The 13,779-nt window shown below is 52.2% G+C and overlaps 1 protein-coding gene across 1 annotated transcript; it reads right to left on the reverse strand.

The window, feature by feature from the left end:
- Positions 1-3,725: 3,725 nt before the first annotated feature.
- On the reverse strand, positions 3,726-12,623 carry SF3B4 (splicing factor 3b subunit 4). Its single transcript, XM_054010359.1, has 6 exons — positions 12,544-12,623; positions 10,704-10,832; positions 8,919-9,461; positions 7,691-7,885; positions 5,112-5,285; positions 3,726-4,214 (listed from the first exon to the last, which is right to left on the reverse strand). The coding sequence occupies exons 1-6, from the start codon at positions 12,575-12,577 to the stop codon at positions 4,033-4,035; spliced, it is 1,257 nt and encodes a 418-aa protein (XP_053866334.1). The 5' UTR covers positions 12,578-12,623; the 3' UTR covers positions 3,726-4,032.
- Positions 12,624-13,779: the final 1,156 nt, after the last annotated feature.

Here is a 13,779-nt window from a genome sequence, read left to right on the forward strand (position 1 = left end):
CTCTGTTGTAAACTCCAGCTCAGTTTTTCCTGGCTCTAATTGGATCCTAAAGGGGAGGTCAACTTTTGAATAAAAGTCGTACTTCCATCTGGATTTTTTTACAGCGTTATTTGTGTACTAATTAACTCCTAAGAGCCCTATAAACAAACCAGCTTAAAGATAAACAATCAGGAAACCAGAGTCATTTTATCTTGCACTGTCAACGCTACAACCGGCATCTGTACTGCGTGCAGATCTCCTCCAGAACAGTCAAAAGAGAATTATTTTTATCTACATGGGGAAACAGGATTATAAACCCACAAAAACTGGCAGGAGGAGAACCTGGAAGTACTTGGAGACTTCTTTTTTTGGAACTAACTAGATTTCAAGCTAAGAGAGGTGCTCTCTTTTGTTGGATCAATTTCTGTGGGTGAGAGAGACGCTTTCAAACTCACATCGAGCCCTTCTCCAAGTCTGGGATTTCAAGATGACAGCGGCCCTTCAAAGCATCTGGTGAATCAACGGCCATGTCTCTTCCCCGTCTTCAAATAGAGACTTTTAAGCCTTTCTTCAGTCAGTCTCCACCCTCACCCCTTTCTAGCTGTCAAGGGAGGTGTGAAACTTCCAAACAGCACCTCCGCTTTTATACCTTCCCAATTAACAGCTTCACGCGTGCAATCGCATTGAATTTGTTAGAGGAGCTGGGAAGATTCTAAAGATACAGCTATGCCAGGCTTTGCCGAACCACGCAGTCATCCAGACAGTGCACAGACTCTACCGGCATCTTCAAGCCAGGCCTTCCCGCTCCCCATAGTCTCCAGCTGGGGATTAGCACGACCTCATTCCCAAAAAGATCTCTCACAGGAGATGAGGTTTAGGGTCAGATGGCAGCAGATGGGATTGCGAGAACCAGATTCTATTCCTAGCTCTGCCCCTGACTGATTGGGACCTTGGGCAAGTCCCTTCATAGTTTCGTAGTGTTTAAGGCCAGAATGAACCATTAGATCATTTCGTCTGACCTCCTCCCTAAGAGCTGTTACATTTTCCCCCTTTATCGAGCCCAGGTGTCACTTCCAGAAAAGCCTCCAGGCTGGAGCTGAAGATGTCAAGAGACAGAGAAGCCACCTCTTCTCCAGGCAGATTGTTCCAGTGATAAATCGCCCTCCCTGGGGCCTTGCTCCTACTTGGAATTTGTCTGGTTTCAGCCCTTGGGTCTCATTCTGACTGTCTCCAGTAGCTGGGGGAGTCTTTTAGTCTCCAGCAGATACTGATACACTGGAATCAAGGCACCGTTCAGTCTTCTTTTAAATCAGCTAAACCACGTCAGCTCTTTAGGCTTCTCAGTGTAAGGCATTTTCTGCAGCTCTGGAATTATTTTGGGGGGGGGGGGGGGGGGGGGGCTTTCTGCCCCCCTTCTCCAACATCTTTTTTTCAAATGTGGACACCAGAACAGGAGGCAGTACTCCAGTATCCATCTCACCACTGCCAGATACAGGGGTGAAATCACCTCCCTGCCCTGCCCCAACACCCACCCACGGATTGCATTAGCCCATTTTGCCACAGCCTGGCATTGAGAGCGCCTGGTGAGCTGCTTCTCCACTAGGACCTCTCGATCCTTCTCACCCTCTAGCTTGTCCATTTACATTGTAAGTTCTTTGAGGCAGGCCCTGTCTCTCACTGTATGTCAGTGCAGGGCCCAGAACATGTAGCCTTGATCTTAGTTTGGGGCCTCCCCAATCATACTAGGGATAGCTCAGTGGTTTGAGCATTGGCCTGCTAAACCCAGCGTTGAGAGTTCAATCCCTGAGGGGGCCATTTAGGGATCGGGGGCAAAATTGGTACTTGTTCCTGCTAGTAAAGGCAGGGGACTGGAGTTGATGACCTCTCAAGGTCCCTTCCAGCTCTATGAGATAGGTGTATATATTCAATAAATCCAGCCGAGATAAATGTCCCTCTGATCCCTGCTTTACAAAGTCTAATGGAAACAGGCTTAAAAAAGGAGAGAGAGGAACAGCACTTGCCACCTTTGCAAAGCAGACGTCAGGCAGGGCATCCGGAAAGTGAAATCGATCAGACACAAGATCATAAACAAGAGGGAAGCTGATTAGTCTATTTCCACGGCGCAAGCTGAGTGAAGTGCCGAATGACAACAGCACAAAGTAAATTAGATTTCTAATGTCCTAGGTGACAGACCCAGCTGAGCGAGGCAAATCAGAGAAAAGCTCTATCCTTTGGAAGACACATCAATAAACCCACTTGCTTATTTTCCAGTCAGGCCATTATCATCAGGCAAGAGCTCTTATCTAAGTGGCTGCTAGGACACAAGACATGTGCTGTGCAGGGAGGAGTGAGAAGCGTGTCCCTGGGTATGTTCTGGATTGAAGCACACGCTTAGCTGCGCTATGAGATTAGAGACTCGAGGCCAACAACCTAACTGAGAATGCCAAAGTGCTCTGCTAACCGGAGCTCTCAGAGCCCCTAATGTCATAAATTCATCTAGCACAGTCCAGCTAGCCGAGTGCTTTACATTGGGTACAAAGCGTCCACGCCGTGAACTGATGGAGAATCGTTCCCTGAAGAATATACACTCAGGTACTCTGTACACGCTACATTTGAGCAAGGCCAGAATCTTAACACTCAGCCTAAGGTTCCCATGGCTGGTTAGAACGAGAGTTGATCAAAAAACGTAGAAAGAACAGCTTTCCTTTGGAAAAACACCACAGTTTTGTCTAAATGTTTCAGGGGAACATACTGATTTCCACAACGTTTTTTTTTATGGGAAAAACTGAGTGGGGTTTCCGAGTGGTAGCCGTGTTGGTCTGTATCAGCAAAAACTAACATTATTTTTGAGTGGGGTTTGGTTTTTAGGGTTTTGATTAATTTTGGTTAGAGTTTTCTACTGTATTACCTTTATCTAGATCGGTCTCATTTAATATTATACTGAAATATTTTAATATAATAGTCAACCACCACCACATTTCCACCCTAGCAAGACACTTGATGGGCCCAAATCAAAATGTCTTGGAATTTTCATTTCATGAGGAATTTTGGCTTTTCGTTCCCATTGGAATGATTTTGCGTTTCAAAATGTCAAAATTCCCTGTGGTATGGAAATTCCAGTTCCCAACCGGCTCCCGTTACCCCCTTAAATAATTTCTCTCCTCCTTTGCCTTCGCTTAACCGAGCTGGACTCACTTAAGTGAGAAGAAATGCTACCCCACGCTCTGGGTGTCCCTAAACCTCCAACTACCAGAAGCTGGGACTGGAGGACAGAGGATGGATCAGTTGATAAATTGCCCTGTTCTGTTCACTCCCTCTGAAGCGTCTGGCACTAGCCACTGTCCAAAGAAAGGATACTGGGCTAGACGGACCATTGTTGTCAGCCAGTATGGCCGTTCTTAGGTTCTTAAGAATTAAATGGGAAGAGGCAGTGGGCTGGCTGGTTAGGAGGTATGTTCATAGAGCTGTATGTGGTAGCCTAATACTGGTATAGCTAAGAGATGTCTTGGCCAAGAAGCACAGAGGAGGCCTGTAAGCATGGCTGCATTATGCCAATGCTGCCAGCCCTTTACCTTCACTGTCAACAGCCCCCCGAAGGAACAACGAGGCAGCAACAGGATTCTAGCATGTAAATAAACGTGCGTGAGGCTCAATAATACACGCTTCTGGGATCCAAAGAACACCAGGGTACTGACAATTCGGGGCTGGCAGGCTGTGGAATGCAAAGAAAAAAAATCATACCAGCCTCAGAGGGCAACGCCCAAGGTGTTTATTTGCAAACGGCCAATCTCAGTTCACATAGAAAAAAATTTCATTAAAATCAAGTTATCTTCTCAAAACGACGGGGACAAGAGCAGGGAGAGGACAACTAAAAGTAACACTGCTAAAGGGAATAGCAGGGTTTTCACAGGGGCAATGAGACACTGATGGCTCCGATCACTCTTCCTGTTCTCAGGAACGTTAGTCCAAAAAGAAACCAAAATCCAAGGTAGGAGAGAGAGGAATTCGCACTAGGAAGGTTCTTCTGCTGGCCAGGTCCTGATGCGGCTGCGTTTATGGTAGGGGTCCCCTCAAAGGCCCACGAGGTGGCACGGGGGGTCTCTGGGCAGGACGAGGTGGCAGAGGGACCCGCTGGTAGCCATAGGGTGGCGGGCGGGGGGGGCCGCTGTAACCATGGGGAGGCATCAATGGAGGCGGCCCACGCATGCCGTGGTGGGGCATGGGGCCTGGGTGACCTGCAGGGACAGAGCGTAATGACATTAAACCCTAGTTGAAGGAAGCAAAGACAGCAGCTCCGAATCAGGGCCCATCCGCACGAGCCTCTCGCACAAGAGATTTCAGGCACCACAAGCCACAAATTGATTTCCAAGCCAAGAGGCTGTTCAGAGCCGGGACTCTTGGCCGGGAGCTCTGGAGGGACGTCGAGCTGGGCATGGCCCTACTGGCGTCTCTCGAGCATGGGGCCCTCCCCACATCTCAAGCAGGAGTCTGGTCTCAGCGGAGCGAACTGGTCACTGAAATGACACGGCTCTGCGCAAAGCGACTGCGGTACCAGGATGCCAGTTATTTGAGGCCCTGCTTCCCGCCTGATTCCCTGCAACAAGGCTCGAGGGAGAAGGGACATGAGCCCCCACCCTCCCGCTCCGCCAGCAGGACTGGAGAAAAGGCACACCGATCCCTTCCTAGCTGGGAAGCCCGCGGGGAAGCCCTTAGTCACCCGCCTCAGGCGCCTTTTGGCTGAGGATCTCAAAGGAACCATCCTCACTTGACAGCTGGGAAAGGCAGGCAGACGACATGAGACGCGGCCAAGGTCCCACAGCGAGGTAGCGGCAGAGCCAGGAACTGAACTCAGGAGTCCTCGTTCCCAGGCCCCTGATCCAGCCACAGAGCCGCGCAGCCTCACGAGGCAGAGGAAACCGCTCGGGGTTCCCCCTTCTCAACAGCCCCCAGCCAGAGATCTCGCTCTGACCGCACGGCTGGCCTCCAAGGCTGTGACGTAAGCAGCCGCCATTTCAGACCTCAGTCCTCCTCTTCCCACCTCCCAACTGAACTAGCAAATGGATGCCACAGGCCTGGGCTGGTATTAGGCCCTTGACTCCAGTGAACATCCCATCTCTCAGGTTCCCACTTACCCATGGGTGATCCGAAATGGGGCCCTCTGGGCGGCATGCCCATTGGGGGTGGTCCAGGGTGGGGCATGCCGTGGGGCGGGCGCGGCGGGGGCTGGCCTCCTGACCCCGGTGGCCCCGGATGATGATGCTGTCCCATCCCGGGTGGTCCGTGATGCACCTGCATGGGGGGCATCCCTAGGGAAAAGCACAAGACATTCTTTAGACCCACTCAGACATTCAAAGCCATTGATTAGAAACCAAGTTCTGCTGAGCTCACTGACCACATGAGCTGCTGGACAGGACTCCAGGATCCCAGTGACCTCGAGGCGACCAGGGCTTGGAGGACAGGGCTGGTCCCAGTAGCATTTTTACTGGCCACTAGAGCAACCTGAGTTCCAGCCGGTGGGAGGATTGTACCAGAGAATACAAGGCCAGAAAGGCCCATTAGATCACCTAGTCTGACCTACTGCATAGCCCAGGCCAGAGAATTTCACAGCTAGCCCTGTGGTGAACCCAGAGACTTGTGTCTGGCGAACACATCTCCAGAGGGGCCTCCACTCTGGATTTAGAGACCTCAACAGACAGAGAATCCACCACTTCCCTTGGGTAACATCTTCTTTCCAATCTGAACGCGCAGGCCCTAGCTGCCAGCTATTGGTTCTCGGTCTGCCTTTCTCCACTAATTTAAAGAGCCCTTCAGTGCCAACCAAGAAATTTGGCGCCGTTAATAAGGCACATTATCGAAGGTGCCATCCACAGCCTCCAGCGTGGCACAGACAGACAAGTGAGCAATGGCTACCAGATGCATTTCCCACGCTCATTTTTAAGAGGAGCCAGCACATGGCCAGCAGATTTGAAATTTCCCCTTGGCAAGCGGTAGTGGCATGACCCAGTTCTGCCAATGACAAATTAAAAGGGGGAAATTTGGAGACAGACACCAGGCACTGGGATAAAGAGACAAAGGAAGGGGGAAAAGACAGATTCTTCTCTTTTCCCCTTTAACAGAAATCCAGGCGCCCGAACACACCTCCACATGCCAGGCACCGTGACATGATGGACCTTTCCCTGCTGTATGTAACCACCTACTTTAAACATTGTAAGCCAGTGTGTAATAGGAGACCGCAGCCATCTGTCGCTAACACAGCCAAATCTGCAATTATACAAAGCTTCCTAATCAGACATAAGGGGAGAGGTGACTTCCTAACAGACAGAGCTGGGCTCACAGTTTAGAGCAGGGTGGATTAAAAAAAAAAAAAAACAAATCATGATTTTAAAAAGATTTCTGTTTAAAATTTAAAATCAGATTTTGTTTTAGTTTCCACGTTGCTAGTTCTTTGCTTCCCTCCTGTTTTATAGTCTTATACTGGTAAAGGGAATGTTCTGTATTTGTTCCTTTAGCCGAATTTCAGATTTTACATAGAGATTTGTTTTCCTACTAAGAAGTTTCACACTTCAATCCTCATCTATGCTGCAGAAGACAAGTCCAGAGCCTCATTAACGCCCTTATTGCAAGAACGCTACAAACTCTCACGCAAGATTGATAAACAAATAACCCGTGCTGGGTCTGCAACTCCCGCCACCTTCCCGTACACGGAACTTCCCCAAATGGAGAAAAGCTGAAAGGCTGCACTCACCCATCCGGGGCTTATGCTCCTAAATCTTGTAGGTGCTTTACAAAACTCCCACCATAGGTGCCTAAATATGGGCTCACGGAGCCTAACGTCAGGGTATTTCTGAACATTTTGGAATGGGCATATAAAAAAAAGTCACAATCACTTTGGATACGTCTACACTAGATGACATGAAAGCAATGGAAGAGGTTCACACCCTGAGAGACATAGCTAAGCTGGTGTAGACAGAAGAATTCCTCCGCCGACCAAGCTACCGCCTCTCGGGGAGGTGGATTTACTACAGTGACAGGAGAACGCAGACATACCCTTAAAAATCTCACACCGCCATGCTATGTCGGTCATGGTGTGAAAAAGCCACGCCCCCTAGTGCCAGAGCTATGCTGACACAGCCCTAGTGTAGATGCAGCTGTATCCATAGACGAGGGCTCCTGTTGGCCTAGCTAACCTCATGCAGGGGTTGGAACACCGCCTCCCGCCAGAAAAACTCCTGTCGGGGTACGCTGTGTCTATGCCGGCACAGACTCTGCAGTGCAGAAACAGCCACGCTCACTTTGCAGTCTGAACACCAAAGCAGTTTTGTTCCGACGTGACAAAGATTTTAAGCCACTCCAGGTTTTTTTTAAAAACTAAAAATACCATTTTAGCCCCAATCCTGCAAACACTTGAGCACGTGCGGAACTTTACAGCTGTCCCAATGGAGTCAATGGAACTATTCTCTAGAACAAGGCATTCAGCAGAGCAGATTGCAGAGAAAGCCTGAAAATCCCCAGCTCTTACCTAGCATTTAATCAGTAAATCTCAAAGCACTTGGCAGAGATCAGCCCATTTTCAAGGTGGGGAAGCTGAGGCACAGAGAGGGGACGTGATTTGCCCAACGTCACCCACCAGGTCAGGAACAGAACCCCCAGGTTTCCCAAGTCCCAGTCCAGTTCTCTGTGCACGAGGCCACACTGCCGCTCTGATACCTACCTGGATGATGCATCCCGCCAGGTGGGAAAGGATGTGGGTGAGGAGGGTGCCCTCCACTGGGAGTGCCCCCTGAAGGAGGACCTGGGGCACCTGCACCTGGTGGCATGGGGGGAGGTGGCATGGCAGGAGGCATTCCTGGGGGCATTGCTCCAGGTGGCGGCACCGGCGGGGGAAACGATCCTGGGGGTGGGATGCCTGAAAAGAGAGACGAGTCAGTGAGAAAAAACTTGATCACCTGGGTCAGCATCTACAAACCACAGAGAGGACTCAGAATGAACTGGCCTCGGCAGCAGCCACACGTCCACCTGCTAACGCGAGCAAGTGCCAGCGAGCTCTGCCTGCTGCTGGAGAGCCTGCATCTCCCGTAGCGTCTCGCCTGCTTCATTGGAGCCCATCTCGTCTCTGCCAAACGAGGAGCGCCACAGACCGGCCGAGGGCCTCAATGATTTCAGCCAGCACACGAAGCCAGTAATCGTCTACAGAGCTTTTCACCCAAGCGTCTCAAAATAACCACGCAGTGCCCTGAGTCGAGGGTCGTACCCCCACTTTACATAGGGGAAAGCGCAGCACAGGGATTAAGCAACTTGCCCAAGCTCACGCAGCCAGTCAGTGGCAGACAGGAACAGGACCAGGGAGTCCTGACTCCATTCCCCACGTTCTAGCTGACTGAGATCACGCCAGCTACCTGTAGAGCTCTTGGGTAGGTCTGACAGCAGAACACATGGCCGACTGCACTGGGGACTAATGGCCAACTTTACCCCTGAGCGTGGTGGGGAAAACTGCAACCAGTCTGCAAGCGCCCTAAGGAACCAGGGTTCACGATAGAGCAGCAGAGTTTGCAGCCATGCAGTTCAGTTCTGAAACCAGGCTTCAGCCATGATCCAGATCACAGCGCCCTCTAGTGAGTCACCCGCACCACTCTCTGCAGCACAGCGCCCCCTAGCAATGCTCCACGGCCATGTCATAGCTCTAGCGTCCCTCTAGCCCAGGGGTGGCCAACCTGTGGCTCTTTAGAGGTTAATATGCGGCTCCTTGCATAGGCGCTGACTCCGGGGCTGGACCAGCGGGGAGCTGATGGGGGGCTGCTGATATATTACTGTGGCTCTTTGGCAGTGTACATTGGTAAATTCTGGCTCCTTCTCAGGCTGGCCACCCCTGCTCTAGCCTATGGAAACTTGCAGCCAGAGTTCCCCGCAAGCACAAAAGGCACCGCACGGCATGTGCTCACCTGGCGGGTTCACGCCTGGCCCCAAGGACGTGACGACAGGGGTCGGCACCGATGGAGGAGGAGGGGCATCTGCAAACAGCTGATGAGGCCGGTCTGCCTGAGACAGGGGGTTCTGGGCAGCCAGCAGCCGCTCTGCAGCAGAGCCGTGCCGCTCGCCTTTGGAATCCTTCTTGAAGGCGTAAGAGACGGTGATGGGCCGGTTGCACAGGTACTGTCCATTCATGGCCTCAATGGCGGCGTCGGAGGCATCGAAGCTGGCGAAGTTGATGAAGGCATAGCCCTTGGAGTTGCCCGTGTCGGGGTCCCGCATGATCTTGGGGGTCTGCAGGATGACTCCAAAGGCGCTGAAGGTGTCGTACAGCAGCTTCTCGTCAATCTCCGGGTCCAGGTTGCCGATGAAGATGTTGGCGCCCACGTCCAGGTTCTTGTTGTGGGCCGAGGCCTTGTTCACGCGGATCGGCTTCCCATACAGCTTGATCATGTTCATGATTTTAATGGCGTAGTCGGCATCTTCCTCGCTGAGGAATTCCACGAACCCATAACCTGCAACACACACCCCAACACAGCCCTTTATAGCCGGATACACTGCATGGTCTCTCCATGCCACCCACACCATCCCCCTGGTTGATCTCAGGCCTCCATCATTTCTCCACTGTTGATGCAAGAATCTTCTCCTCTGCAGCTTTCCCTGAAATAATCTCTCCTCTCCTTATCAAGAACTGGCTGGAACAACTGAGGAGGTCAACTGCCCCCCTACAGACAGGAGAACTCTCACTGCATCTCCTAGCATCCAGAACCACCTCATTCTAGGTCTCCACCTTCTCCACTCCATCTCATTTCAAACTGTCTTCCTCCCTCATCTGAAGCTATTGATTTCTCTCCCCCTCTGCTTCTAAAGCCTGGTCTAGACACAAGGTTGGACCAGTCTAAAGGTGTGATTTCAAAACTGATTTATTTACACTAGTGCGGCTGTATGTATGGACACGCTTATCAAGTTAAACCTGACTTATCAATTTAGCTTGCACCCGTAATTCACAGCTGCAAGCTAACCTAGATTTAAACAGCTATGAGTATCCAAAGAGGGATCTGTACCAGTTTCACTAAGATCTGGTCTACAGAAGTTTTGCCAGCATTGCTATGCTGGTAAGGAGTGTGAAATAATCATACCCCTAAAATGGCACAGCTGTGTCAGCAAAGGCCCGAGTGTAAACGCAGTTATACCAACAAGTCAGTCCTTTTGCTGCTACAGTTTATTCCATTCAGTGAACCAGTATAAGCTACAGAACTCTTACTGGTGTACACTGTCTCCCCACTGGTAACGTTTGCCAGTATAACTGTCCCCGGCCCCGTTCTAGTGTAGACAAGGCCCAAGTCTCAATTTAAATTGGTTTTAAAAGTAACGGTGCATCTTGGTGAAGAGACAAGCTTTTACTCTTTAAAGTAACAAGTGGAATGAGACAATGTACAGAATGAGATGTGGTACGTGAACTGAAACCCAAGAGAATTACTTAGATTATCTGGTCGGCATTTGTACAGCACCTGGCACCATGGTGTTCTGATCCATAACTGGGGCTCCTCCACGCCACCACAACACAGCTAATTGTCTCAGTTCTGTCTGAACATTTTACACTGACTATTGTTACAAGTGACATGTAAAATGACTGGAAATGGGATTTTTAACCCTTTCCATAGTGGCAGATGGTACATGTGTCTGCCTGGACGAGAGCCCTGTGGATATGTAATTTGGCAGAGACGTGTCTTTGAAGGGACCGGTCAATATCTTACCTTGATGTTGACCTGTGACTCGATCTTTGGGCATGTGGGTATTGACCACCGGTCCCGCCTGCAGAAAGAGCTCCCATAACAGCGGCTCGCTGACCTTCTCGTCCAGGCCACCGACGTAAACCGTAGCATCTTGAGTGGGGGGAGAGGAGATGGTGATGGGTTACCTGGCTCTGAAGAGCAATCTCTTGAACATTTCAGATGAGTTAAGAATTCTCCCACAGAGAGATCAGCTCTGGATCCCTAAGGGTTTGAGCTCGAGTCCATGAAGTCAAAAGCAAAACTTGCCTCGACTTAGACAGCTCAAGACTGGACCCTTAATGAAACACACTTCTCTGGAGTAAGTGTATGGACATCTAATAAACCAATGTTAAATGATTAAGAACACAGTTTAAAGTGCAGACATGCTCCAAAGAGGTGATAATCCCTAACTCTTATCTAGCCCTTTCCTTCAGTAGCTCTCACAGCGCTTTACAAAGAAGGTCAGTATCATTATCCACATTATACAGATGGGGAAACTGAGGCACTGAGCAGGCAAGCCCAAGGTCAACCAACAGAGCCAAGAATAGAACCCCAGGTGTTCCAAGGGCCAATCCAGTGCTCTAGCCACTAGGCCGCACTGCTTCCCCTTGTACTACAAAGAAGTGGCTCCCTTTAAATCACACGTTTGTACCGTGTCACCCTCACACCATATCTGATGATGTCACTATCAGCTGTCCCCCCTCATTGCCAAGGCAACACAAAGTCGATACTTCACATCAAACGAGTACAGAACCCCTGGCTGACCACTGCTTCAGCCCAAGCCCTGAAGCATGAACTTCAGTTAACCCACTTAATGCTGTTTCCTATTTTGAACTAGGAAATCTGTTAGTTTATGGCATTTCCAGCCAAGTCTACCGCTGTCTATACCAAAAGCCAGAGCAGGCCCTAGCGATATGAACCCTCTGTGCCGCCCCCGAGCTTTCCACACAAGGCACTGCACCCCTCTTCTTAGACTAACCCTCACACGCTCCCTAAAGAAAATCGCTGTGATGACACCGATTGTACGGAAGAAACTGAGGCAGAAAGAGGGGAAATGATTTGCCCAGGGTCGCAGCGTGAGCCAAGAACAGAGCCAGGAACCCAGGAGTCCTGAGGGCCAGTCCTGCAGCCTGACCATGAGAGCCCTCCCTTGATGGGGCCCACAGCTCCCCCCAGATGCCCCAAATGAATGGATTGAAATCAGATGCACAGCAGGGAGGCCGAATCTGGCACCCCACACACAGCTTTTGGGGGGGAGGCTCGGGCTCCCCAATCTAGGACCCAGCCGCAAACTCCCCCCCCCAGCTTTTGGGGGGAAACTGAGGCCCCCCAAGCTGGGACCCAGCCCCGCCCCCCCGCTTTTGGGGGGGAAACTGAGGCCCCCCAAGCTGGGACCCAGCCCCACCCCCCCCCCGCTTTTGGGGGGAGGCTCGGGCTCCCCAATCTAGGACCCAGCCGCAAACTCCCCCCCCCAGCTTTTGGGGGGAAACTGAGGCCCCCCAAGCTGGGACCCAGCCCCGCCCCCCCGCTTTTGGGGGGGAAACTGAGGCCCCCCAAGCTGGGACCCAGCCCCACCCCCCCCCCGCTTTTGGGGGGAGGCTCGGGCTCCCCAATCTAGGACCCAGCCGCAAACTCCGCCCCCCCCCCGCTTTTGGGGGGAAAAAGAGGACCCCCAAGCTGGGACCCAGCCCCGCCCCCCCGCTTTTGGGGGGAGGCTCAGGACCCCCAAGCTGGGACCCAGCCCCCCTCCCGGGTAAAGGGGGGGTCGGGCCCCAGCCCCCCGTGAGCGGGGACCAGGGGGTTGGCAGCCGCCGCCATTTACCCTGGTTCCTCTCGGAGATGGGCCCCGCCGCCATCTCGAACGCGCTCCCGCCTCCCCGCGGCCAGGCGGGCGACCTCCGACTTCCGCCCTTTCACCCCCCCACTTCCGGCCACCGCGGGTGAAAAGGGGCGGTGCAGGCAGCGGCCATCTTGGATGAGGCCGGAAGTGGCCGTGCAGGGAGGGAGCCATGGCGGCTAAGGGCGGAAGTGGACTTGGACGCACCCGTGGCCATGTTGCCTATGGGCGGAAGTGGCGATCTTGGGCCCTAGTTCCCTCCCCCCGTGTAATTCATCCCCTCTCTTGGCCCCCAGAGGTTCAGAGCTTGCTCCCCTTTGACCCTTGTGGTAAAGTTCACACCTTTGTGATGACATGTCATGACATTAGCTCCCACTAGCAAATCCACCGCCTGGCCCCCCCCATACCTGCTGCAGGGGATGCTCCCCCCCTGCAGAGCCCCCCAATGCTGGGGGGGGGGGCACTAGCTGTTGTTTGATAGGGGTCCCTGTTCCCACTGCTAGTACAGGGGAGCTGAGCCTAGGGTGACCAGACAGCAACTGTGAAAAATTGGGACACTGGGTGTGTGTGTGTGGGGGGGGTAATAGGAGCCTATAAAAGAAAAAGACCCAAAAATTGGGACATCGGGTCACCCTACTCTGGGCAGCGGTAGGAGGGCACTTGTTTGGGCCTCTGAATGCCCGTTCGCACCTGGGGTGCAGAGATAAAAATTAAAAACCCAGAGCCAGGGGGGTCATCCCACTCTGACCAGGGCACAGGCCCCCAGGATCGATGCCAGTAGCTCTGGTAGTAGGGGGACAAGCACCAGGCAGCGTCAGCTATTCCATGGTACTTTATTGTCCTGCTGAGCCTAACCCAGCCCCTTTCTGCCCCTTCGTTATGGAGCGAGTCCTTATACGGCTTGGGGGTCAGGCCTGCCAGGGGAAGGATCTTACTGCTTTTGGGGAGGTAACTGTTCCCCAGGAGTGCTTTACATAGTGACCACCTTATCAGTATTCCTATTTTACATATGGGGGAACTGAGGCACATGGCACTGAAGTATCTTGTGCAGTCATTGGCAGAGGTACAAATAGGCCCCAGCTCTCCTGCCTCACAGGTCAGCATCCCAGCACCTGACCCCATGCTGCTTCCCCATAAGCCAACTGAGAGAGAGCCCTGGACAAGGACTCAAGAAATCTGGGTTCAATTCCTGGTCCTGCCACTGGCTTAGGCTTAGGCAAG

The sequence above is a fragment of the Malaclemys terrapin genome, chromosome 21 (genome assembly GCF_027887155.1).
Source record: "Malaclemys terrapin pileata isolate rMalTer1 chromosome 21, rMalTer1.hap1, whole genome shotgun sequence".
In the NCBI taxonomy this organism is placed as follows: Eukaryota; Metazoa; Chordata; order Testudines; family Emydidae; genus Malaclemys; species Malaclemys terrapin.

Coding starts and splice junctions, on each gene's coding strand:
- SF3B4 (XM_054010359.1), bottom strand. CDS start 12,577: ATGGCGGCGGGGCCCATCTCCGAGAGGAACCAGG. Junction 10,833..12,543: donor CATCTCCGAGAGGAACCAGG/GTAAATGGCGGC, acceptor CCCCCACTCAAG/ATGCTACGGTTTACGTCGGT. Junction 4,215..5,111: donor CCATTTCGGATCACCCATGG/GTAAGTGGGAAC, acceptor CTGTCCCTGCAG/GTCACCCAGGCCCCATGCCC.